Below are 24119 nucleotides of genomic sequence, written 5' to 3' on the forward strand. Positions count from 1 at the left end.
TCCAAAATCGTTGATGACTGATTTCTTGCCACTGAAAGGATATAGATTAAAACAGTAAATGCTTTAAGGCTATTTGGACTGCAAACTCAATATTTTACCAGGTCCTTAATCTAGTCTCTGAGACTGGTGATTTAATTCTGGACTTCTTCATTGCTGCGTAAGACTTGTGCGTCAATTGCTGGGGACCACTACTAAATGATGTCTGATCTCAGGTTGGATTGGCTTGTTAATCTGATTTCCAAATGATAAATTAACTTGTACAGAATGGGAAGATTTTGTCCTTAAACAGCATGATTACCAAATTGCAATAATATCTCAAACAATTTAACATACAGGGTATTATCAATTTTTATGGACAGGCAGTTGAAAACAGCTGTTATTTTGTATACAACATTGCAAGTAACATTAAAATAGATGATCAGTCTTTGTTTTTGATGTTATCATTCGAGCAAACAATATTGACTTGCATGCCTAAATTGGGATTTCCTGCTGCATAAATAAGTACATTTGCTCCAATGTGCTGATCAAAACACAAAGTACAGGAGTAACTCAACAGTTCAGGCAGCATCAGTGGAGGGATAGAGGGAATGGATAGGTGACACTTCGGGTCCTGGCTGATCTTTAAACTCAAGAAGAAGGGTCCCAAGCCCGAAACATCGCCTGTCTATTTCCTCCGTGGATGTAGCAATGTTACAAAATTTTGAGATTTAAAAAATCAAGTCTGCAATTTATCCCATCAGATAAAGTATAACAATAAGTTTAATTTGACATCTAATTCACTTTCATATCTTCAGTATTAAAAAAGTTGTGGCCATTTTCATACTCGGAAATTAGCATCTTGTTCCCTATTGATTTTCCATTGACTTAACGCAAAAGCTGTTATCGAGGACAGTGAAATGGCCATAACTTTATTAACAATTAAGAGAACTGAAAGAAATTTTCAGTTATTATAGATTGAAGCATTCTGAAACAAATATTAAACAATCTTACTTGGATGACGTGAAATTAAAGCATATAATTAGTTAGTTACCCAATTGTAGCTAATTTCAAACTTCAATTACTAGATCTAAACATCTATCCATTTCTTAATAAATGATTAACATTTTTAAATAGCCTAAGTGTCCAAATAATATTCACAAATAATTCACACTAAAACATGATTTTGAAATCTCATTTACATCAATTTATGGGCCAAATGGAAGGAATTTAGTGTTCAATTGCTGTAAATTAAAGTCAATTTAAATCGGCTTTCTAGTGGGTTCCTGTGAACGCGCTGGTTTAGAACGTTCACATTGCAGTGGATTTGTGCCCTCAAATGCCCAGAAAAATACTGCGGGATATAAAGAGCCCAAAATGAACTATTCGCTATAGAAAACTTTATATACAGGGTTCTTAAGAAGCCCCTTTTAATGTAAAAATAAGGTACATACCTTTAATTGTTTGCTTTATAAAACCCTGGGGCTGCGAGAGGTCGCGGGTTGAGAGAGTGGTTTTTAAACTACTATAACTATTATACAAGGCCATAAAAACTAATAATACCTTTTGCGACGGGGTCTTTCAGCGATTTTCCGTTAATGATTTACTAGGCTGAACATTTTCGATTACAACAGCCTAGTAAAAATCGCGTTTTAAACCCGCCCCCTCTAAACAGCGCCAAAATCACACACACGGCCTGGGGGCAGATTCTCATCGACGATTCGGGTAGGTTTTGTAACATACCTAGTGGATGCTGTCTGATTGACTGATAGTGATGTACCCCTATTTGTTTAGTGCTTTAAACCAAATGCCCAATCTGTCCAGCACTTTGCTCAAGGTTCCAGCATCTGCAGTTCATTGCGTCCCCAGTGTCATGATATTGTGCTAAACAAGTTACAGACTCGATTGCATATTATCTTGACCCATTCCTATTTATTTCATGAGTTCATAAGTGATAGGAGTAACATTAGGCCATTCAGCCCATCAAGTCTACTCCGCCATTCAATCATGGCTAATATACCACCGCGCAATCGTGCTGTCCCTTTGCCTCACCTGGAAGGACTGTTCCATGGATGGTGGCGAGGGAGAAGCTGTAGGAACAAGTGTTGCATCTCAATAGACAATAGGTGCAGGAGTAGGCCTTCGAGGCAGCACCGCCATTCATTGTGATCGTGGCTGATCAAGGCTGCCAGCTCCATGATATTGTGGCCGCAGAGCAACCGGAGATACGACCCGGGAAACAATCGCATCTCTGGCAAAATAAGAGATTGGAAATAAGTTTCTCACAACCCCCCGCCTGCAGCCCACATAAAACAAACCAGAGAACATTAACACAAACTTTTAAAAATAACGGAAAAAAAGACAATAAGGACAGACAGATTGTAGGCGAGGCTGCCATTGAAGCGCCATCTGGTGGTATGTGGTAAATAGCCGAAGCTCCGCAACCTTTCAGTTGAGGCCAAGATTCTACCTCCTCCAACCTTGTCTACTGAGAGAGGTGTTTTTACACCAATCTCTCAATTCCATCCTTCCACCACATGGCCCCTTCTGCCCTTCATCTCCCCCATGCTCCTCAGTTTACCAATGACCTTTGGGACCTGTCTCTTTATGTCAGACATTTCCCTCTCTGGTCTCAGTCTCGACTCAAGGGTTTCTAGCGCAAACACCCTACCCCCTGCCCGACACAGATGCCGGTTAATAAATTGAATTCCTCCAGCAATTTGTTTTTACCTCCAGCTTCCGGTGTCCGCAGTCTCCGGTTTAAATGTGAATAGCTCCTGATGTTGGTACTTATTTTCCTTCTTTCTAACCATGAATCAAGCTGTCGGTTGTTGCAGTTCTCTGAAGGCACATTTCAGAGTCTGGACAGAGATGTTGAAGTCCTTAACATGTTTTCATACTAGAAACAATTAATTCTGGTTCTATTTCATTCAAAACCATGTGCCGTCTTTTCTTCAGTCTCTCCTGAAAAGGTAATATATCCTCTTTCACTCTCGAGATACTCTGAATCACTTAAAGGCATATTCCTGTGTGCATTTTCTATATTCCCCCAAATAAAAGTAGATGAACGTATGCTGTCTTTCTAAAATAAATCATTTTGAAGCAACCCGATTTCCAAATACAATACATTAATCAGAATAGATCTTCATACTTAAGGTATAAAACTATGCAATATCCATAATGTGAAAGCCCTGCATGTTATTTTAGCCTGAATAAAGCATTTAATGTAAACAATTTATTTAACTTTCACATATCACTGAGATTAGAGTGCTTGCTTTTCATTTCCTTGGTCTGCTGATTGACAAAGTCGAAATATAGCCTGTTCACTTGGTTTTCTCATTTAGTAGCAGATTGATTTCTTTTAAGTGCTCTTGCAACCTGAGGAAGTTTTACACCAAGTATAAATCTGCACTTCTATGGTCATCTCTTTAAAAGTGAAGAGCTCTTCAACGCAAGCTAGGAAACTGAGCACATTTGGTGTGAATACTTCATTATAAGTAACTGAACGGCTCCTTATAGCTTTTGAGTTTATTGAACAACTTGCTGCATTGTAAGAGAAATAAAACTGATTCAATCCTTTATCTGATTTTGGCTGCAGTATTGGTAGTTGAGATATAATTTACAATGTATTACATGTATTCTGGAGGAGGGAAATCAATGCTGCTGACAGCTCATATGAAGTTCAATTTGCAAGGCAGCATTTAGAGGAGACGTGATAGAAGTATATACAATTATGAAAGGTAGGGTAGACAGTCAAAACCTTTTTCCTTGTGTGAAAATGTCAAAAGTTAGAGCATAGCTTTAAGGTGAGAGGGGCTAAGTTTAAAGGAGATATGTGGGGCAAGCTCTTTTCCCAGAGATTGGTGGGTGTCTATAAAGCTTGTCGGAGTAGTGATGGAGGCAGATACGACAGTGGCATTTAAGAATCTTTTGGATAGGCACATGGATATACAGGGGATAGAGGGTTATAGATCACATGCAAGCAGAAGAGATTAGTTTAACTTGGCATGATTGGCATGGACATTATGGGCCAAAGGGCCTGTTCCTGGGCTGCAATATTCTATATTCTAAAAGCATTGGATCTTCTTGACTCATACTTGATCCAGTAGTATGTGACAAAGCAGGATCATTTTATATTAAAGTTCCTGTCAGTGTCAAGGCAACCATTAAGCTAGCTCATGAAAAATCTTGCATTTAATTGGCAACTTGAAGATGGTGATGTACAAATATCCCGAGGAGACACAAGAAACTGCAGATGCTCGTTTACAAAAAAATCACAGTGTTGGAGTAACTCAGCAGATCAGGCAGCATCTCTGGAGAACATTTATACGGAACATTTTGGCTCTGAGGAAGGGTTCCAACCCAAAATGTCATCTATCCGTTTTCTCCAGAGATGCTGCCTGACCTGTTGAGTTTCTCCAGAATTTGTGACCTTTTTTTCAAGGAATCCCAAGAAAGGTGTCTTATCATATAAAATTTGACAGCAAGTTAGATGGGATATTAGGAGCAAAAGTTTGGTCAGTTACATTTGAAGGAAAAGGGAAAAACAAGTTGGATTTGAGTGAACAAACAATTTAATGGCACCAAAGATACTGTTGCCATTGATCGATTGATGCAACATGCAAAATGGCCAGAATTGGAGGTGAGTGCAGAGATATCACGAGGGCTACAATACTCGAGGTTGGGGAGATAAAAGGGGGTCTATAAAAGATTTTGGAAACTCAGATGAGATTTTTCATTGACAATTTTCTGGCTGGGAGCCTTTGAAATATTTGAACAAGAGGTAATAGGTATCATTTATCATTGAGGTGCCAGAGTATTTTGTAGACTAAGATTTATGGAGAGTAAAAGTGAGGCAGCCAGCCAGAGACATTGGTGAACCAGATCAAGAAGTAAGTAAACCCTGGATGAGCTGAGGAAGGGACAGGTTTGAACTGTGTTACCTGGAGACGCAAGAAACTGCAGAAGCTGGTTTACAAAAAAAGACACAAAGTACTGAAGTCACTCAATGGGTCAATGTCTCCAGATGCTCCCTGACCCGTTGAGTTACTCCGACACCTTGTGTCTTTTATTGAACTATGTTATATGTGGGAAGGGGTCTGATGCTAGACCAGACGATTGTGAATGAAATCTTCTCTATGGACCAAATATAAAATTAAGGTGGCAACTGGTCTGCATTGTAAGCAGAATGTGTAGTTCCCTGACTCCAATGTGTAGTTCATTGCACAGAATTTTAAGAGTGATATGTTTGTAGTTGCTGGTGATTTTCCTATTCTGATTAAAATTCAGGTACTTGACGTTTGGTAAAATTAGTTATTAATATGACTTGTCCTGTAACTGCAAAGTCTGCATTCTGTTTCATCAGTGATTTTTTTTCCCTGGTTGTTAAGACTTCCAATGTTGCCATCTGACTTACGAATAACAAAATGGCAGTTTACATCATTAAGGGACAGCAACACAAACAATGTTATCAGCAGCTGCAAGCTGCCTGCAGATTTTCAAGCCACATCATGCAGAACTATATGTAGGTGCCTGCTCTTGTTCGTGGGTAATAAATGCTTTATCCTCGGCCTCCAATTATGGCAGCAAATAGGTGCTCAGTGTGACAAAATGAAAATGGTGTTTGGATGCCGAGTTGCTAGATTGCAGCAAATGGCTGCAACCTATGGTTAATGTTGTAACGCTAATCAATTCTGAGAATTAATTTTCAGTTTAGAAAGCCTGATGAAGGCAGCCAGAATGTCAAACAAGATAAGGAATTCAGTGTCACAAGAGTTTGATTTTTATTTATTTTTTTCTGCTGGTGGGCAATTGTTTCTGACTCTTAAATTAGAGGTGGTAACATGGGCTACATCTTAAGCTGACTGCTGATGTCGGATATTAGCAAAACAAATTAATAATTACACACTATATAATATAAATATACAATTGTACTTTATGTGGGTAGAGCCCTTATACTTACATGAAAAAAAATCACAGTAAATATTAGAAATGAAAACCATTTAATACCAAACACTGAATCAGAAATGTAACTAGTAATACTAAAATGCAGAAGTATCATACATTTAAATATAAATTCATCTAAATTTCCATTTAAGAAAAATATAACAAATTTTATTTCAAATGTCTGTATGTTAAACATTGGCTGTGGCATTCAGTAGTAGACATCTCTAATTAATGAATAAGCAAACCATGATTAATTTCTCTGGGTGGACTTGTTGATACTTTTATCAAATGGATGGAAGATGGAGATAAGTTGCCTTTTATTTTTGTGCCTTTGCTAGCATGCTGCAATAAATAATGAGCACAAATAGCATCCAACAAAGCCTGCATACATCATTGCCAGGAAAGTGCAGAAATAAAACATGAGATCGTGCCAACCAGTGACAAACTGTAGCTGTTGTGAACATAGAGGACTGGAAATAACCTCCTAGGAGGATAAGGTGTTAGAGCAATTGTGAAACAAGGTGAGACACCAGTGGCTTATCATTTGCTGTATACTCATAGCTCAAGTAATGATGTTTTACACTTGTTCAATGGTAGGTGAAACATAAAATAATGTAAACCAAATCTGTTTTAATATGAGGTCGTGGTTGTTATGCCTGTGTTTAACTTCGTGCCATTTTGTAAAATGGAACACCAAAGGTTCTAAGTCAGAATAATCAAGTTAGTGGAACTTGAATAAAGCATGTACCTCACATTGGTTCTTTAAATGTAGGTTTTATTGTGAAGATGATTTCTATTAATACTTGGAGGGGAAATTATTTTACTATTTTAAGCAGCTGCCAAATGATATTCTGAAAAATACACAAAGTGCTGGAGTAACACAGTTGGTCAAACAGCAACCCTGAAAAACTTGGATATGTGGTGTTTGAGTTGGGACCCTTCTTCAGACCCACTGTTATTCCAGCATTTTGTGTATTTTTCCATAAAGTAGCTTCTGCTGTACCTTGTTTCTACAAATGATATTCTAAGTTTATAGTAGATTAACTATATAACATATTTTATTTTCTGAATACAGAATCTCAAGTAAAGTAATGCTAATGTTCCAGATTATTGATTCATGTTGAAATTTCCAAGCTATTAAAATTACTTTGTATTTTGATATTTTTGACCTTTTTAATTCTGCCATTTTTGGCTCAAAGATACAATTTTAGTTCATATTCATTCATTACTGTACATTACTAAATGTTAAAATGAAAAAGTGACATTTATTCTTCCAATAACACTTGCAGAATTTTGACATTGTAATGGCATTTAAAAACACAGTTAAATATCAAGAAACATGATCAAATAATGTACACTTTTGTATTCTACGTTCTCAGTTTACGTGCATTTGAATGATATTATTCTCCGCATGGATAACAGGGCATTTAAACCCTATGCTTTTCAGTATTTCTAATTGTCATTTCTTTGCCCCTTTTGCTAGATGCCTAATTAAGGATTTTGAAAAACGTCCATCGGTTGCCGATTTATTGGACCACCCATTTATAAAGCAAGTTCTTGGGAAATGCGTAACCCTACAGCAGCAACTAGCTAATCTGATCAAAGTCCAGCAAGAAGAATCCTCGTCAAAAACTAGGTATGATGCAGTGCTATCAATGTGATGGTCTTTTATTTGCATTGAAATTGAATTGACAGATACAGCATGGAAACATGCCCTTCGGCTCACCGGGTCCATGCCGACCATCAATCATCCGTTCACACTAACTCTATGAGGTTATTCTACTTTCGCATCCACTCCCTACACACCAGGGGCAATTTATGGAGTCCAATTAATCTGCAAACTTGTGTGTCTGGGATGTGTGAGGGAACCGGTGCATCCTGAGTCACACGTGCTCACAGGGAGAATGTGCAAACTCCACACAGACAACTCTTGAGGTCAGGGTCAAACCTGAATCTCTGTCGCTGTGAGGCAGCAGAGCTACCAGCTGCGCCACTCTGCCATCCTCTATCATTTGGCAGGGTACTTCAAAATGGCATGCCATATAAATAAACAATGTTTCATAATCCTGGGAATACAAGTATGTTGTGAAGCGATTGATGAGGTGTTACCTATTATAACAGCGTACTTTAGGTCAGTCTATAGAAATGCTATTTCCCCATTACAAGACTACACAGAAATAACTTGTAATATGCATTGGAAACGGAAAAAGATAATTCCAGGAAACTTCTTTATATTTTTGTCATTAAATAAGAAACATGAAAATAATTCATGCAGTGGTTCAAAAGTTAGGAGTGTAAATGTAGGAATCCCATTCCAATGCATAGTATCACCAGCTGGTTGGCAACGAGCTGTTTGAATGAGGGTCCAGACCTGAAACATCACCCATCCTTTTTATCCAGAGATGCTGCCTGACCCGTTGAGTTACTCCAACACATTATGTCTATCTTTTGTATAAGCCAGTATCTGTAGTTTTTTATTTCTACAGCAAAGAGCTTTGACTTTTTCCTTCTCATGCACGTCATCCTTTGGGCTTGCAGCCGGTACTTTATGTCACTGGTTTATTTAGAAATTGTACCTTTTAAAAAAGATAATTACATAAAATACTTCTTAGCATTCACAAACAGTGCTGGAGTAACTCAGTGGGTCAAGCAGCATCTCTGGAGGACATGGACATGTAACGTTTTGGGTCGGGATACTTCTTCAGACTGATTGTGTTGCAATACCTGTAAATACCCACCGAGTGGCAGGATGCAGCTATGTATAAGAGGTTTCTGCTGAAATCATTTAAAAACACAGTGGTCTCAACTCACTGGCATCAGGGGAAGTGGGTTTAAAGATTATTCTGCATTCCTTAAGGGAGCATTTTGGTTGAGGGATTGTCATCGCAAAACTTAGCAGTGCCTGAAGCCCAAAGGACAGACATTACTGAATGACCTTTGCATGCTTGGCTGGCTTTGCCCTTGCCCCCCCCCCCCACACACTACTCCACACACGTTTGTAGATTAATTTGCTTTCGTAAAATTGTAAATTATCCCTCGTGTGTGGTGGTGTACGTGGCTCGCTGGTCGGTGTGGACTTGGTTGGCCGAAGGTTCTTTTTCCATGCTGTAGTTCTCTAAATTCTAAAGTCTAAAGACTAGGGGAGAATACGTGTTCTGCACGGACTAGAAGGGTCGAGATGGCCTGTTTCCGTGCTGTAATTGTTATATGGTTATATGGTTATATAGATGCTGCCTGACCCGCTGAGTTACTCGAGCACTTTGTGTCTTTTTTGTAAACCAGCATCTGTAAATCCTTGCAGTTCCACCTGTACTTCACTCGTTGCAGTCTCTTTCTATTTAGATAATCTGCCTATTGGTTCCTCTTACTGAAATAAGTGACCTTGTACTTCCCCATATTAAACTTGCCATGTTTGTGTGCAATCACTCAATCTATATATATCCTGTTGCAGAGTCCTAATATCCACGTCACAACTTGCCCTTGCACCTGTGTTCTTGTCATTTACAGACTTGGCTACTTTATATTCTGTCCTCCTCCAGGTCATTAATATAAATAATAAATAACTGTGAATCAAGAACTGATCCGTGAAAACTTTTATTCTTCCAACCGGAAAAAAATCCTTTGATCCCAACTCCGTTTTCTCTATGATAATCGCAGGGAAGGTGGAAGTAGATGGAAACTGGGAGTGTCTGGTGGTGCATCTGGTAGTGTTGCTGCCTCACAACTCCAGGGGCCACAGTTCGATTCTGACTATTATGGGTATTATATGTTCTCATGCTGAGCATATGTGTTATTCCTGGGCACTTCAAGTACTTCACACATCCCATTGACATACTTGTGGAGTTAAGCAGCTTCTTTAAGTCACCCTGAATATAGGTTAATGGCACAAAAAAAAAAGAGTCCAACCATCTACTAGTTACCCCACCCCACTTGCCATTTGCCTAGCTTTGTCCTACTCCCACCTCTCTTCCAGTTTTCTCCCCCCTACTACAATCAGTCTGAAGAAAGGTTCCGACATGAAAAGTTACCTATTGCTGTCCTCCTGAGATACTTACTGCCTGACCCACCTAGTTATTCCAGCATTTTGTGTCTTATTTTAATCTACTTGAAGTTGATGGGCATAAGAGAGGGAGAGAGATTGCAGGAATGATGAGAAGTGGGAGGGACAAATTAGGTTGCTGTGCTGAGAGTCACCATGCATCTTATGGGCTGAATGGCCATCCTTCTGAGTCATAATAAAAAAAAGTGGAGGAGGTTAAAGGATAGGGCCGTTGAAAGCGAAGAAGCTTGGTGGTGCAGGGTTACTTTAACTGATGCGACCCAAATCATGAATTGTGCACCCTGCTGCTTTGCTGAGCCAATGAGTGGTGCAATACACACAGGCTGCTTGCAATAATTATGTCAATCAGGCAGCAGCTTGCAGCTGGTGTGTTGTTTCCATTGGAAGCAATGGGCAATTTGTGATTCCTGTGGTCATTTTTGAACGCTCACCAAATTACCCTGCAGTTTAAATAATTACAAGATCTTAAGTTTTTTTCTCTGGTGTGGTCCTTGCTTCTAGTGAGTATTCCTACCCATCTGTGTACAGAAGCAGATAAAACCAGTTTTCATTTTCTTGGATTTTTGAAGAAGGAGTCAGATTTTCTGCATCCTTTCCCAGAATAAACTACAATCATTTTGTATAGTGAGTCATGGGTGCAGCTGTGCACCTATAAATCAACTGTGCATCTATAAATCAAACAAAATGTACTCCAAAATTGACTCAAGAGAAAAGGACTACGGATGTATCTTATCAAAAGCCTCATATTGGGTCATCATAAACTCTCATCTGACTCGGTGTGACAAAAACACTGTAACAAAAACGACAAAATCGCATACAAGAACTTAAAGGTTACAAATCCTCTATTCATCTCAAATGAAATTTGGAGATTAGTGTGCAAGCCATGATAAAGGTTTGATGTAATCTAAGCAACTGTGTATTTGTGGCAACAGTAAGTACTCTGATTCACTGTTATAAAACATTTAAAAAAAATTCCAAAGAGTTTTCACTTTGTGCAAACACAGCATAACCTTGGCATGCAGTGATAATGAAGAGGGTACATTTACACCAGATATTTGAACATCAACAAAGAATTTATGAAACTCAACACTCACTCAGGTTATTTATCTACCTCGATGAGTGCACTTTCTGAGATTTAACGTGCCTCGTGCTACAGGCCATTATCCCCCTACACTACATAGCCAATAGTCTGGGTTCTGTATGTGTGGCCACTGTAATATGTTGTCTTATTTAGGTGTTTCTTGACTGGTTCATCCCGCCTTTCTGGCACAGATCTAATGGTTTTGATCTTGATTTGTACCGCAAGGTTCATTATCGTACATTGTTCCAAACTGTAATGGCCTGGAACTCTTCACCTTCTCTTGGTATTTGAGATAATTGTCCAGTTTCTGTTCCCTTTTTTCTGGGCCGTCTCGTGCCTTATCCTCCAGAGTGCCTGTTCCCGAGTCTGGTGGTGCACGCTTTCAAGCTTGTCAGAGCTGAGCTGGGAGAAGAAATGACTGGGGTGGGACAGTCTTTGATTATCTTGGCTGCTTTTCTTAGGCAATGTGGTGCAGAAGGAGTCAATGTTGAGTAGTCTGGTCTGTGTGATGGAGTGGGCTACATGTACAACTCTCTGCAATTTCGTGTAGTCTTGGGCAGAACTGTTCTCAAAGCAAGTGGCAATGCAACCTGAATGTATGCTTTCTATGGTGCATCTGAGGAGGTTTGTAAGACACTGGACATGTTGAATTTGCTCAGTCTCAAACTCAGGAAGTAGAAGTATCAATTAGTGTGCTTTCTTGACTGTTGCATCAATGTGGTTGGTCAACGACAGATCATTGGTAATATTTATGTCAAGGAACTTGAAGTTCTCAATCATTTTCTTTGGCACCATTAATGCTGATTGAGCTATGTACGAGCAGCTTTCATTGAGCTATGCATATCTATATCTATATCTACTCCACCATGCTTCTCTCATAATTGTTCACCCTGCTTGTGTGTTGAAGGGTAAGCAGTGGAAGGTAGCCACAAGCTAGCTGGTGGCCATTTAAAATTGGATAACCTGGGGCACATGCTGGAATTTGAAGAAACATTCAGTTGTGGTGGAACATACATTCTGATGGGCCTGCAGGTTGGGGAAAAGAACAACTTGAGAAGAAAGCCATGTGACGCTTCAAGGAATTCTTCTGTTCTTATTTAAGATGTTTATTTATTTTCAGATGTAAATAAGAATATGAAGTTAACAGAGGGGGCAGCTGCAGTCATCACCATTTTGGTCTTAGGGTGGTGCCAAGGTCACATATAGATTAATTAGTGAGATATCTGCTCAAATCTGGAATGGTTCTTACCCTCTCAATGTTTTATCACACAGTCAAAGCTTGCACTTTTCAGACAACAGAGAGTGAATTCAGAAAGTTGCAAGGAAATGTATAAGCTGATAGTACAAGGTAGTAAAATGGATAATGGTAACCAGAGCGTGACAGGAAGTGGCAGACATTTGCGTACACAGGTACCTCCAAATGTAGACATGAGTAAGAAAAAATTGTAAAAAGGCAAAATTGAACATTTTTGATCTGAATGCGTGCTGCATTTGTAATAATGTTAAAGGTAGACACAAAATGCTGGAGTAACTCAGCGGGACAGGCAGCATCTCTGGAGAGAAGGAACAGGTGACGTTTTGGGTCGAGACCCTTCTTCAGACTGGTTACCTTTAGTTACCTTTAGAAAGGAGATAAAGAGAAATTTCTTTAGAGGGTGGTGAATCTGTGGAATTCCTTGCCACAGGCTGTGGAGGACATGTAAATGAATATTTTAAGGCAGAGATTGACATATTCTTGATTAGTAAGGGTGTCACGGGTTATGGGGAGAAGGCAGGTGAATGCAGTTGAGGGAGAAAGATAGATCAGCAATGATTAAATGGTGCTGGTGGGGCAAATGGCCTAATTCTGTTCCTATAATTTATGAGCATTATCTTATGAAGTTAGTAATGCATGAAGAAATAAGTGAGAATGATTTCATAGCCATTACAGATATGGTTGCAAATTAGCCAAAGTTGGGAAGTAAATATTCAATGGTGCTTAACTTCAAGGAGAGGGACTCTGCAGTCTTAATGCTGCTAATTTTAATTGTGGATGAGTGGATAAGAACCCGCTGTAATAAAATATATGCAGGATTCAAGGATTTGGATCAATGAACGGAGAAAGCACATGCTGAAGAGCACAATTAACTATTAAAACAAAATACTAGTAAAATGCAGTAAAATTAACAATAAAGTAATGATACAAAATAATATCTCACGTCCCTCTGTGTATTCGAGGCTTCTGTCTGCACTGGCTGGCACCGGCACGCACCATGGTCCAAGCTCTTCCCCTCAATACTTCCCCCTCTCGGTGAAGATCTCTTCAATCGCTCCCCCGCTGGTGGTTCTCTCCCCAAAGGTGAAGCTCGCTTCAATCTCTCCCCATCTGGTGAAGATCCGCTATCTTATAGACTTTTATCTCTAAGAACAACAGGTGACAATGTGGCAATCTAGCCATTCACCTTTGTACCATAATGGCGTGAGTTATGTCCTCTCAGATGCCGAGCTAGTCTCGGATGTCTCTAGGAAGGCAAAGCTTACCTTACTCACCTCACAGGTGGCCACATAATTTACTGGTCCCTTTGAGTTAGCCTCAGCATTCTTCAAAAACACCTACTTATTTTCCTAAGCAGGGTTGAAATGTGATGCTGTTAATTTAGCTGACAACTACATTTTAGCTGTCATAGTCTGTTTAACCCTAACATTACATTCCATCCCTTGGAGTTGTTCGCCTACATTAGTAGCCATCTAACTATATGTTACTGAGTATACATACAAACAATAATAGTCTAAAGTTCAATGTAAATTACATCACACACTTCCAGACTTTAGCCGAAGTCTTAACAATTAATGCAAAAAAGAGGGATAGACCTGAGAATAAAGAATGGGATAAAAGTAGGAGAGAGAGATGATTTCTCCATCAGTAAAGCTAAGTAAACTAAATACACTGGAAGACTAATAAAGTAAAATAAACTAAATACACTGGATCTAAAATATGCTGGATTTTGCATGCTGTGGGAGTGGAGCGAAGGAACAATATAGGGAGGAAAGCATTGGTTGGCCTTCTCTACATTGGAGAAAGTCAACACAGATTGGTAAGTGTTTGCTTTGCAGAACACTCTTCATTCTGAAAGCGTGTCCCTGAGCTTCCAAATGTCTGTTAATTTAATTCTACATCCTGCTACCACTACTCTACCTTTGCATCTTAAACTTACAACAAAGACTAACACAATCTGATGAGCAGCGTCTCCCATCAAGGCAGTTTTCAGCCCTTGCAGCTCTATGTTGAATTTGACTAAGTGGCTTTCTCGTTTGTGCGAGAACTGTCCAGTCGCAGTCATAGAGTGATACAGCGTGGAAACAGGCCCTTCGGCCCAACTTGCTCACACCGGCCAACATGTCCCAGCCATACTAGTCTCACCTGCCCACTTTTGGTCCAAACCTGTCCTATCCATGCACCTGTCTAATTGTTTCTCAAATGTTTTGATAGTCCCTGCCTCAACTACCTCCTCTGGCAGCTTGTTCCATACATCCACCACCCTTTGTGTGAAAAAGTTACCCCTCGGATTTTCATTAAAATGTTTCCGCCTTCGCCTAAAACCCATGTCCTCTGGTCCTCGATCCCCTTACTCTGGGCAAGGGACTGCATCTACCCGATCTATTCCTCATGATTTTATACATCATTTTTATAGGGCAAATGGCACAGAGAAGTTTGGATTATTTTACCGTTTTCTATCAACAATAAAGCATTTATTAATCAAAGGACTGTGTTTTTGGCCATATCTGTGAAGAAGCCCTGAAGGTCTCTGTGAATGAGCTTGTATGCGTATCGAAGATATTCCCCTTATTCCTGCTCATCCTTTTAGCGACTGGGGAGTTAATTTCCCGAAAGATATGAAAATCTGCTGCTACAGTGGATTTGCAGGTTGGATGTCCTCTATGGAAATGGTGGGAGGAGGGACAGTGGTGCATAATCTCTTATGGTGGACGTAATGACAGGAGGTGGGTGGTTTGTTGGTTGGATGGGTGGAAGGGTCTGATCATTGTTTGATTTGTGTGTTTTTCTGCAGTCATTACCTGGCCTCCTGAAGGGCCTGTCCCACTTTCACGACCTAATTCACAACCTTCTTTACTCGTGGACATTTTTCATCAGGCTAGGAAACCCCCCCAACCTACTTGATGCCACAAGTACCTACGACTAGCATCACAACCTTCCTACGACTGACTACGACCTACTACGACCTCTTGACGACCATGCTGAGCGTATGAGTCAAGGGCAAACTAAGCAGAGGTCGTGAATTAGGTCGTGAAAGTGGGACAGGCCCTTGAGTGTTTTTCAGTATTTTCTGTTTATGTTTCAGATTTTCTGCAATTGCAGTTTTTTTGCATTTTAATCCCTGGCCAGTTCTGATGTAAATCCATTTTTTCTCACTCCACGCAAAGTGTTTCACCTGCTGGGCTTTCTCAGCATTCTCTTTTTATATCCAATGTCCAGCAACTGCTATATTCTGCATCTTATAATTACAGCACCTGTTTCAGTTCTTTGCTCTCCTGATATTTTCACCTCTTCCAGGATGGTTACATCATTAGTGAGCCTTCAGCTCGCTCACCTATTAACATCAACCTCTATCATCCCTTTCCTCTTAGTCTACACTCAATGATACATATTCCCTTGTACATCAATCTGAAGAAGGGTCCTGACCCAAAACGTCTCCTAACATGGTCTCTAGAGATGTTGCCTGACCCGCTGAGTTACTCCTGCACTGTCTGTCTTTTTTCCCCTTGGTTCTCCTCATTGCTTCCTCTTCTTTGCCAGATTACACATGCCTGTGAAAGGGTATCTACTTAGTGGAGAAAAATTAAAATGGAGTGTATTTTATATAGATTGAGCGATTGAAAGAGTTCAGTCTCCCAAGACATCTAGGTGTCTCTGGACAGGTCACTAAAGGGTAAGAGGCAGGCACAGCAAGGATCTGAGAATGCAAAGAGTGTGTTGACATTTGCCATAAGAGGATTTGGGTACAAGAGTATATTCATTTTACTATAGCTTTGTCATACCAATTGAGACCACATTTAGAATATTGTGTACATGTCTGGTCTAAAGATAAAATATACCAGAGACAGAGGGATTGCAATAAAGGTTCACTGGATCTGACAAGTGGTGCAGGGTGAGGGTGGAATGCCCCGTGAGACAGGGGCTATATTCTCTAGAATTTAGGAGAAAATCAAAGAAATTGGCAATTATACAGCACCAGATCCCCAGGTTGAATCCTAACCCTGGGTACGGTCTGTGTGAAGTTCTCCCTGTGACTGCGTGGGTTTCCTCTGGGTGCTCCGGTTTCCACCCACATCCCAAAAGACATGCGGGTTTGTAGGTTAATTGGGCACTGTAAATTGCCCACAGTGTGTAGGGAGTGGGTTGAAAATGGGATAACAGAAAACGTGTTAACAGTTCGGCATGGACTATGTGTGCTGAAGGGCCTGATTCAATGCTGTATCTCTAAACTAAAGTAAACTAAACTAAAATTCCGTAATTCATTTATACAAAGCAATCTTTTTGATTGTGAATCGTTATGTATCCTGTTGCTGTGTTTATCACTTCTGGTTGTCTTTTGTTTTAAGCAGACAGGAGCACATCCTCAGCCGAACAAGTCGTCATATGAGGGCCTCAGAGAGCAGTGGTCAGAACATGACTGACGATTTAGTCACACTTGAAATCTTTGATGAGGTACAGTTTTCAAAAATGTTCCTTTGTCCAAGGCAAATTTTAATGATAGTTTAATACCTTTACCTTTTCTTTTAATATCTTTCCGTGGAATAGTCATTTTTCCTTCTTTTCATCACAACAAATGAGAAGCATCTTTACAAAGCACCCAATAGCAAACTTTAATACTTCCTAATTTTACTTTTCAAGGAAACCATCATTTATTGTCTGCAGAAAAGGTATTCGGAGTTACAGATATATACCTATGTTGGAGACATCTTAATTGCATTAAACCCTTTCCAGGACTTACCAATATACACACGAGAGGTAAGACCTAAGTTCTTGTATATTTTGTTGTATGCAACAGTTTGAGCACCATAAAGGGGAAGGAGTTGGAAACAGTGGGGTCAGGGTGGGGTGTTGGTTGGTTATTTGGTGTGACTTTTCTAAGAATGGAGCTAGATATGAGTGGGACTTTTGCAATAGAATTGCTCTCTCTCTTCATGACCATTGGATTCTTAGTGACAGGCCACAACTTGTCAGCAATTGGTCCAGACCCCCGTGTCTATCACATCACTGGCCGGGGAGACGGGAGGGTGGGGGTCATTTCCCCACACAAGACTGACCTGGGCTGGAGGGTGACTGGACACTCTGCACCCGAGCACCATGTTGTTAGCGGCCGAAGGAGCGCATCCCTCGGGACAGCCCCCACTTTCCCACTCGGGCTCGGGGCATTGGCAGCCATAGTAAATCACAGGGCGGGGGGAAACAAATTCCCTGGCGGGCCGATGACAAGTGTGCATGACAAACGAACAAGTTTATCTCCTCCCCCCCCCCCCCCCCCCCCCCCTTTGACACCAAACACGTTTTATTTATTGTTTAAACACAATAATACCGTCTGGTTGCCTGCGTAACGCACACAACAAGCTCCCACACACAAAACACCAGATAATCTGTAATCTGTTTCAACCGAAGATGGACACAAAAAGCTGGAGTAACTCAGTGGAACAGGCAGCATCTCTGGAGAGAAGGAATGGGTGACGTTTCGGGTTGAGACCATTCTTCAGACCTGAAGACTGAGTCTGAATGGTCTCGACCCGAAACGCCACCCATTCCTTCTCTCCAGAGATGCTGCCTGTGTCACTCCAGCATTTTGTGTTTATCTTTGGTGTGACAGTTGTCTCATTGCAACGGCTTCATATATTGCTCGCATGGAAGAGACGCTAGATGTTTACATGCCGCTTGCTTCTGTTCATCCAAGTGTGCTCTTAATGAAATCTCACATCTTTGCGAGGAAGGGATGGAATGGATATTCCATGGGGAATATGGGGGAGACGAGGGGGATGGTGGCCTTGGGGGAGACGAGGCGGATGGTGGCCGTGGCCATGGGAGAGTGGGGGCTGTCCCGAGGGATGCGCTCCTTCGGCCGCTTACAACTTGATGCGCGGGTTCAGATTGCCCAGTCACCCTCCAGCCCAGGGCGGTCTTGTGTGGGAAAATGACTCCCACCCTCCCGTCTCCCCCAGCGAGGTCTGGACCAATCGCTGATAAGTCCCGCCCCCTGGCGACGTCATGTCTGTTATTTGGCTTTTTGGCACAGCGGCCTTTCGGTGAGTTGGCTTCCAGGCGACGCCGTCTTTCGGTTAGTTGCTGTTTCGGCATGGCGGCCTTTCTGTGAGTTGGCTTTTAGGCGTCCCACCCGTTCGGTTAGTTGGCTTTTAGGCGTCCTGCTCTTTTGGTTATTTGACTTTTTGGCTTTGTTTCCGTTCAGTTATTTGGCTTCCACTTCTTTGCTTCGGCTTCTAGTCCTTCAACGTCACGTCCGCACATGCCTTGGCACACGTGACAATAATAAAGTATAGTAAACTTAACTAAATCTGACGAGTACAACTTGTTCTTAAAGTGAGCATTAGGGAGATGGGCGGGATGGGTTTGCCAGCTGTTGTGGGGTGTAGGAATCTCGGTTCATGGCGGTATCTGAATGGTTGTGTTTAGACTCCTGGATTAACTACACGTTGCCCTTGGCTTGTATTTATATTTAAATATATTGCTGGAGAATTCTCCCTGATGTAAACATGTAAACATAGTAAACATAGAAAATAGGTGCAGGAGTAGGCCATTCGGCCCTTCGAGCCTGCACCGCCATTCAATATGATCATGGCTGATCATCCAACTCGGTATCCTGTACCTGCCTTCTCTCCATACCCCCTGATCCCTTTAGCCACAAGGGCCACATCTAACTCCCTCTTAAATATAGCCAATGAACTGGCCTCAATTCCCTTCTGTGGCAGAGAATTCCACAGATTCACCACTCTGTGTGAAAAATGTTTTTCTCATCTCGGTCCTAAAAGACTTCCCCCTTATCCTTAAACTGTGACCCCTTGTTCTGGACTTCCCCAACATCGGGAACAATCTTCCTACATCTAGCCTGTCCAACTTGAGAATTTTGCAAGTTACTATAAGATCCCGCCTCGATCTTCTAAATTCTAACGAGTACAAGCCGAGTCTATCCAGTCTTTCTTCATATGAAAGGCCTGCCATCCCAGGAATCAGTCTGGTGAACCTTTTCTGCACTCCCTCTATGGCAAGAATGTCTTTCCTCAGATTAGGAGACCAAAACTGTACGCAATACTCCAAGTGTGGTCTCACCAAGACCCTGTACAACTGCAGTAGAACTTCCCTGCCCTTATACTCAAATCCTTTTGCTATGAATGCTAACGTACCATTCGCATTCTTCACTGCCTGCTGCACCTGCATGCCTACTTTCAATGACTGGTGTACCATGACACCCAGGTCTCGTTGCATCTCCCCTTTTCCTAATCGGCCACCATTCAGATAATAATCTACTTTCCTGTTTTTTCCACCAAAGTGGATAACCTCACATTTATCCACATTATACTGCATCTGCCGTGCATTTGCCCACTCACCTAACCTATCCAAGTCACCTTGCAGCCTCCTGGCATCCTCCTCACAGCTAACACTGCCCCCCAGCTTTGTGCCATCCGCAAACTTGGAGATGTTGCATTCAGTTCCCTCATCCAAATCATTAATCTATATTACTAAATCTCTGATCTAGACCGCTTTTGGCCCACTGTGCTGCGATTTCCGACAGAACGCCGCCACCTACAGCCGTCATTTTTGGCCACCTCGCTCAGATCCCCCTCCGCCTTACGGGTGCGGGGGATTTTTCCCATAGATGACAAATCAGAGATATAAATGTTTAAACAAAATTCACCATTCTCTCTGCTGCCCCTGCAGGAGGGAGGGGGAGGGACTATAAAACCAGGAAATGGTGGGCCTCACTCAGTCTCTGCAAGATGGATGAAGCCAAAGGGTCACGTGTCTCTGAGCTCTGAATAACACTGAACAAATGTCTACACAACTGTGAGTACCTTTAATGTGGTTTGAAAATGAAAATATGGTTTGTTTGAAGTAAAAAGGCACTGCCTGCAAATGGTTGTTTGGGTGCTTTGGCTTGAGGTAGAAAGGCACTACTTACCGCAAATGGTGGCTTGGGTGCTTTGTTTTAAATTGAAGGGCACTACTTACTGCAAATGGTGGTTTGGGAGCTTTGGTTTAAAGTTGAAAGGCACTACTTACTGCGAATGGTGGCTTGGGAGCTTTGGCTTGAAGTTGAAAGGCACTACTTACTGCAAATGGTAGCTTGGGTGTTTTGCTTGACGTTGAAAGGCACTACTTACTGCACATGGTGGCTTGGGTGCTTTGCTTGAAGTTGAAAGGCACTACTTACTGCAAATTGTGGCTTGGGTGCTTAGCTTGAAGTTGAAAGGCACTACTTACTGCAAATGGTGGCGGGTACATTGCTTGAAGTTGAAAAGCACTACTTACTGCAAATGGTGGCTTGGGTGTTTTGGCTTGAAGTTGAAATGCACTACTTACTGCAAATGGTGGCTTGGGTGCTTTGGCTTGAAGTTAAAAGGCACTACTGCAAATGCACTTACTTCCTGTTTGCACTGTATATTGATTTTAGATAAAACGCTACCACTTACGGCTGTGATTTTTAGCCATCTTACTCAGTCCCCCCTCCGCTGAGCAGGTGCAGAGAATTCTTCCCATCATTGAAAAATAAAAGTGTTATTTGTGTTTTAAATTTTTTGAGAATCTCTCTCCTGTCAATCACGCCCTGAAAGCCACACCTTTTCCGGTGGGAGGGGGAGGGGTTATAAAACCCGGAAGTGTGGGTGTGGCTCTGTCTCTGCATGATGGGGGAGGGAGTGGTCATGACTCTGTCTGAGTTGTGAATCAACTGAACACACTGAATGTCTACTGAACTGTGAGTTTGGTGTATTGTGTGGTTTTATGGTGGTTTCACCCTGCATGAAATGGTATGAAGCTGCATTTGAATTTGGTGGCCTTGGACCCTGCTTGAAGTGGAATTAAACTGCACTTAAATTTGGCGGCCTTGCATCCTGCTTGAAGTGGTATGAAACTGCACTGAATTTGGTGGCCTTGCACCCTGCTGAAAGTGGTATGAAACTGCACTGAATTTGGTGGCCTTGGATCCAGCTTGAAGTGGTATGAAACTGCACTTGAATTCAGTGGCCTTGCACCCTGCTTGAAGTGGTTGGAAACTGCTCTTGAATTCGGTGGCCTTGCACCCTGCTCATAGTGGTAATAAACTGCACTTGAATTTGGTGGCCTTGCATCCTGCTTGTAATGGTAGGAACATGGATTTGAATTCGGTGGCCTTGCACCCTGCTTGAAATGCAATATCAAGGAATAGTTAAGAAAAAGTCTTGAGTCAACTGCCAGCCCACCAGCCGTGAGTGAGCTGCCAGCAGATCAGGCTTGAGGGACTGAGCTGCCACACCAAGAACCCATACCAGCACTCCAGAAAGCCCCCCCACTGGCCACCAATATTGGAATTGGTGGAGAGGTGGAATATTGCTTCGGGGGACCAGCCCTCCCGTGTGAACATAGGACCCAACGGGTCCCACTTAGTCTAGTATATATTGTGAATAGCTGGGGTCCCAGCACTGAGCCTTGCGGTACCCCACTAGTCACTGCCTGCCATTCTAAAAAGGACCCGTTTTCTCTTACTCTTTGCTACCTGTCTGCCAGCTAATTCTCTATCCACATCAATACTGAACCCCCACTACCGTGTGCTTTAAGTTTGCATACTAATCTCTGATGTGGGACCTTGTCGAAAGCCTTCTGAAAGTCCAGATATAACACATCCACTGGTTCGCCCTTATCACTCTACTAGTTACATCCTCGAAAAATTCTATAAGATTCGTCAGACATAATTTACCTTTCATAAATCCATGCTGACTTTGTCCAATGATTTCACCACTTTCCAAATGTGCTGCTATCCCATCTTTAATAACTGGCTAGCATTTTCCCCACTACCGATGTTGAGACTTACTGGTCTGTAATTCCCCGTTTTCTCTCTCCCTCCCTTTTTAAAAAGTGGAGTTACATTAGCTACCCTCCAATCCTCAGGAACTACTCCAGAATTTAAAAAGTTTTGAAAAATTATCACTAATACATCCACTATTTCTGGGGCTACTTCCTTAAGTACTCTGGGATGCAGCCTATCTGGCCCTGGGGAGTTATCGGCCTTTAATCCATTTAATTTACCTAACACCACTTCCCAGCTAACCTGGATTTCGCTCAGTTCCTCCATCGCATTTGACCCCCGGTCCCCTGCTATTTCTGGCAGATTATTTATGTCTTCCTTAGTGAAGACAAAACCAAAGTAGTTATTCAATTGGTCTGCCATGTCCTTGTTCCCCATGATCAATCACCTGTTTCTGACTGCAAGGGACCTACATTTGTTTTAACTAATCTTTTTATCTTCACATATCTATAAAAACTTTTGCAGTCAGTTTTTATGTTCCCTGCCAGTTTTCTTTCATCATTTATTTTCCCTTTTCTAATTAAGCCCTTTGTCCTCTTCTGCTGGACTGAATTTCTCCCAGTCCTCTGGTAGGCTGCTTTTTCTGGCTAATTTGTATGCTTCATCTTTTGTTTTGATACTATCCCTGATTTCCCTTGTTATCCACGGATGCACGACCTTCCCTGATTTATTCTTTTGCCAAACTGGGATGAACAATTGTTGTAGTTCATCATGAACAATTGTTGTAGTTCATCCATGCAGTCTTTAAATGCCTTCCATTGCATTTCCACCGTCAACCATTTAAGAATCAATTGCCAGTCTATCTTGGCCAATTTAAGTCTCATACCCTCAAAGTTACCTTTCTTTAAGCTCAGAACCCTTGTTTCTGAATTAACAATGTCACTCTTCATCCGAACGAAGAACTCAACCATATTATGCTCTCTAAGGGCGCTGCAGTAGCAGCAGCCTCTGCCTACAGCCTGTCTGTCATTTCAATCTTTTTAAAAATTTTTAGTTAATCTAATGTCTTGTGTTGGGGGAAACTTTAACTTTTCTATGTGGGGGAGAGGGGCAGGGTAAGGGGGAAACCGATTCCCAGTCTCTTCCTGGCGGGGACGCGACTATTTCTCCGAGTCGCGTCCTCGCCCCCCCACCTCGCGGCCTACCAGCTGGATCGGAGCGGCCTTTCCTGCCGGTGACCGGGAACCGGACCAGGGCTGCTACAGCGGCGGCGCAGCGCTGGAGTCACCGCGGAGCAGGCGATGCCTACCTGGGTCGCCGTTTGGAGCTCCGGAGCGTTGGGCCGCTGCTCCAACATCGTGGAGCTCTGGTGCGGAGAACTTCCAACGCGGGCGGCGCTGAACAACATCATGGAGTCCTGGGGCGCCTTGCAGAGGGCCTACAGCAGCAGTCTCCACCCGGCGCGGCCTGCGGACTTTGGAAGCCGCCGACTCCGGTAGGAGGGGGCCGACTCTGGTGTCCACGCCGCTGAGGACGTCCCGCAGCCCCGACGTCGGACTTATAACACCCCGGCGAGCGGCCCTGGACATCGGGCCGCCCGTAGCGGCAACTGCGGAGGACTTGGGGAGGCCACGAGGAACAGTGGAGGAAGAGACTGACTTTGGTGCCTTCCCACACAGTGGGAAACTCTGATTCTGCTGTGTGGGGATGTTTTATGTCAAATTCTATAGTGTGTGTTCTTTATTTTTTTTATTGTATGGCTGTATGGGGAATTTCATTTCACTGTGCCATCTGGCACATGTGACAATTAAATGTATCTTATGGTCACTCTTGCCCAAGGGGCCACGCACAATAAGACTGCTAACTAACCCTTCCTCATTACTCAATACCCAGTCTAGAATAGCCTGCTCTCTCGTTGGTTCCTCTACATGTTGGTTTAGAAAACTATCCCACATACATTCCAAGAAATCCTCTTCCTCAGCACCCATGCCAATTTGATTCACCCAATCTATATGTAGATTGAAGTCACCCATTGTGACTGTTTTACCTTTGT

At 42.1% G+C, this 24119-nt stretch overlaps 1 protein-coding gene across 1 annotated transcript in view; it reads left to right on the top strand.

The window, feature by feature from the left end:
* Positions 1-24119, top strand: part of myo3b (myosin IIIB) — a 414745-nt gene that overhangs the window by 94613 nt on the left and 296013 nt on the right. Inside the window, exons 9-11 of the mRNA XM_055638011.1 lie at positions 7406-7558; positions 16668-16770; positions 16957-17073. Of these exons, the coding sequence (XP_055493986.1) occupies positions 7406-7558; positions 16668-16770; positions 16957-17073 (373 nt within the window). The remainder of the gene's footprint in view (positions 1-7405; positions 7559-16667; positions 16771-16956; positions 17074-24119) is intronic.

Source organism: Leucoraja erinacea, chromosome 7 (assembly GCF_028641065.1).
Source record: "Leucoraja erinacea ecotype New England chromosome 7, Leri_hhj_1, whole genome shotgun sequence".
Lineage (NCBI taxonomy): Eukaryota > Metazoa > Chordata > Chondrichthyes > Rajiformes > Rajidae > Leucoraja > Leucoraja erinaceus.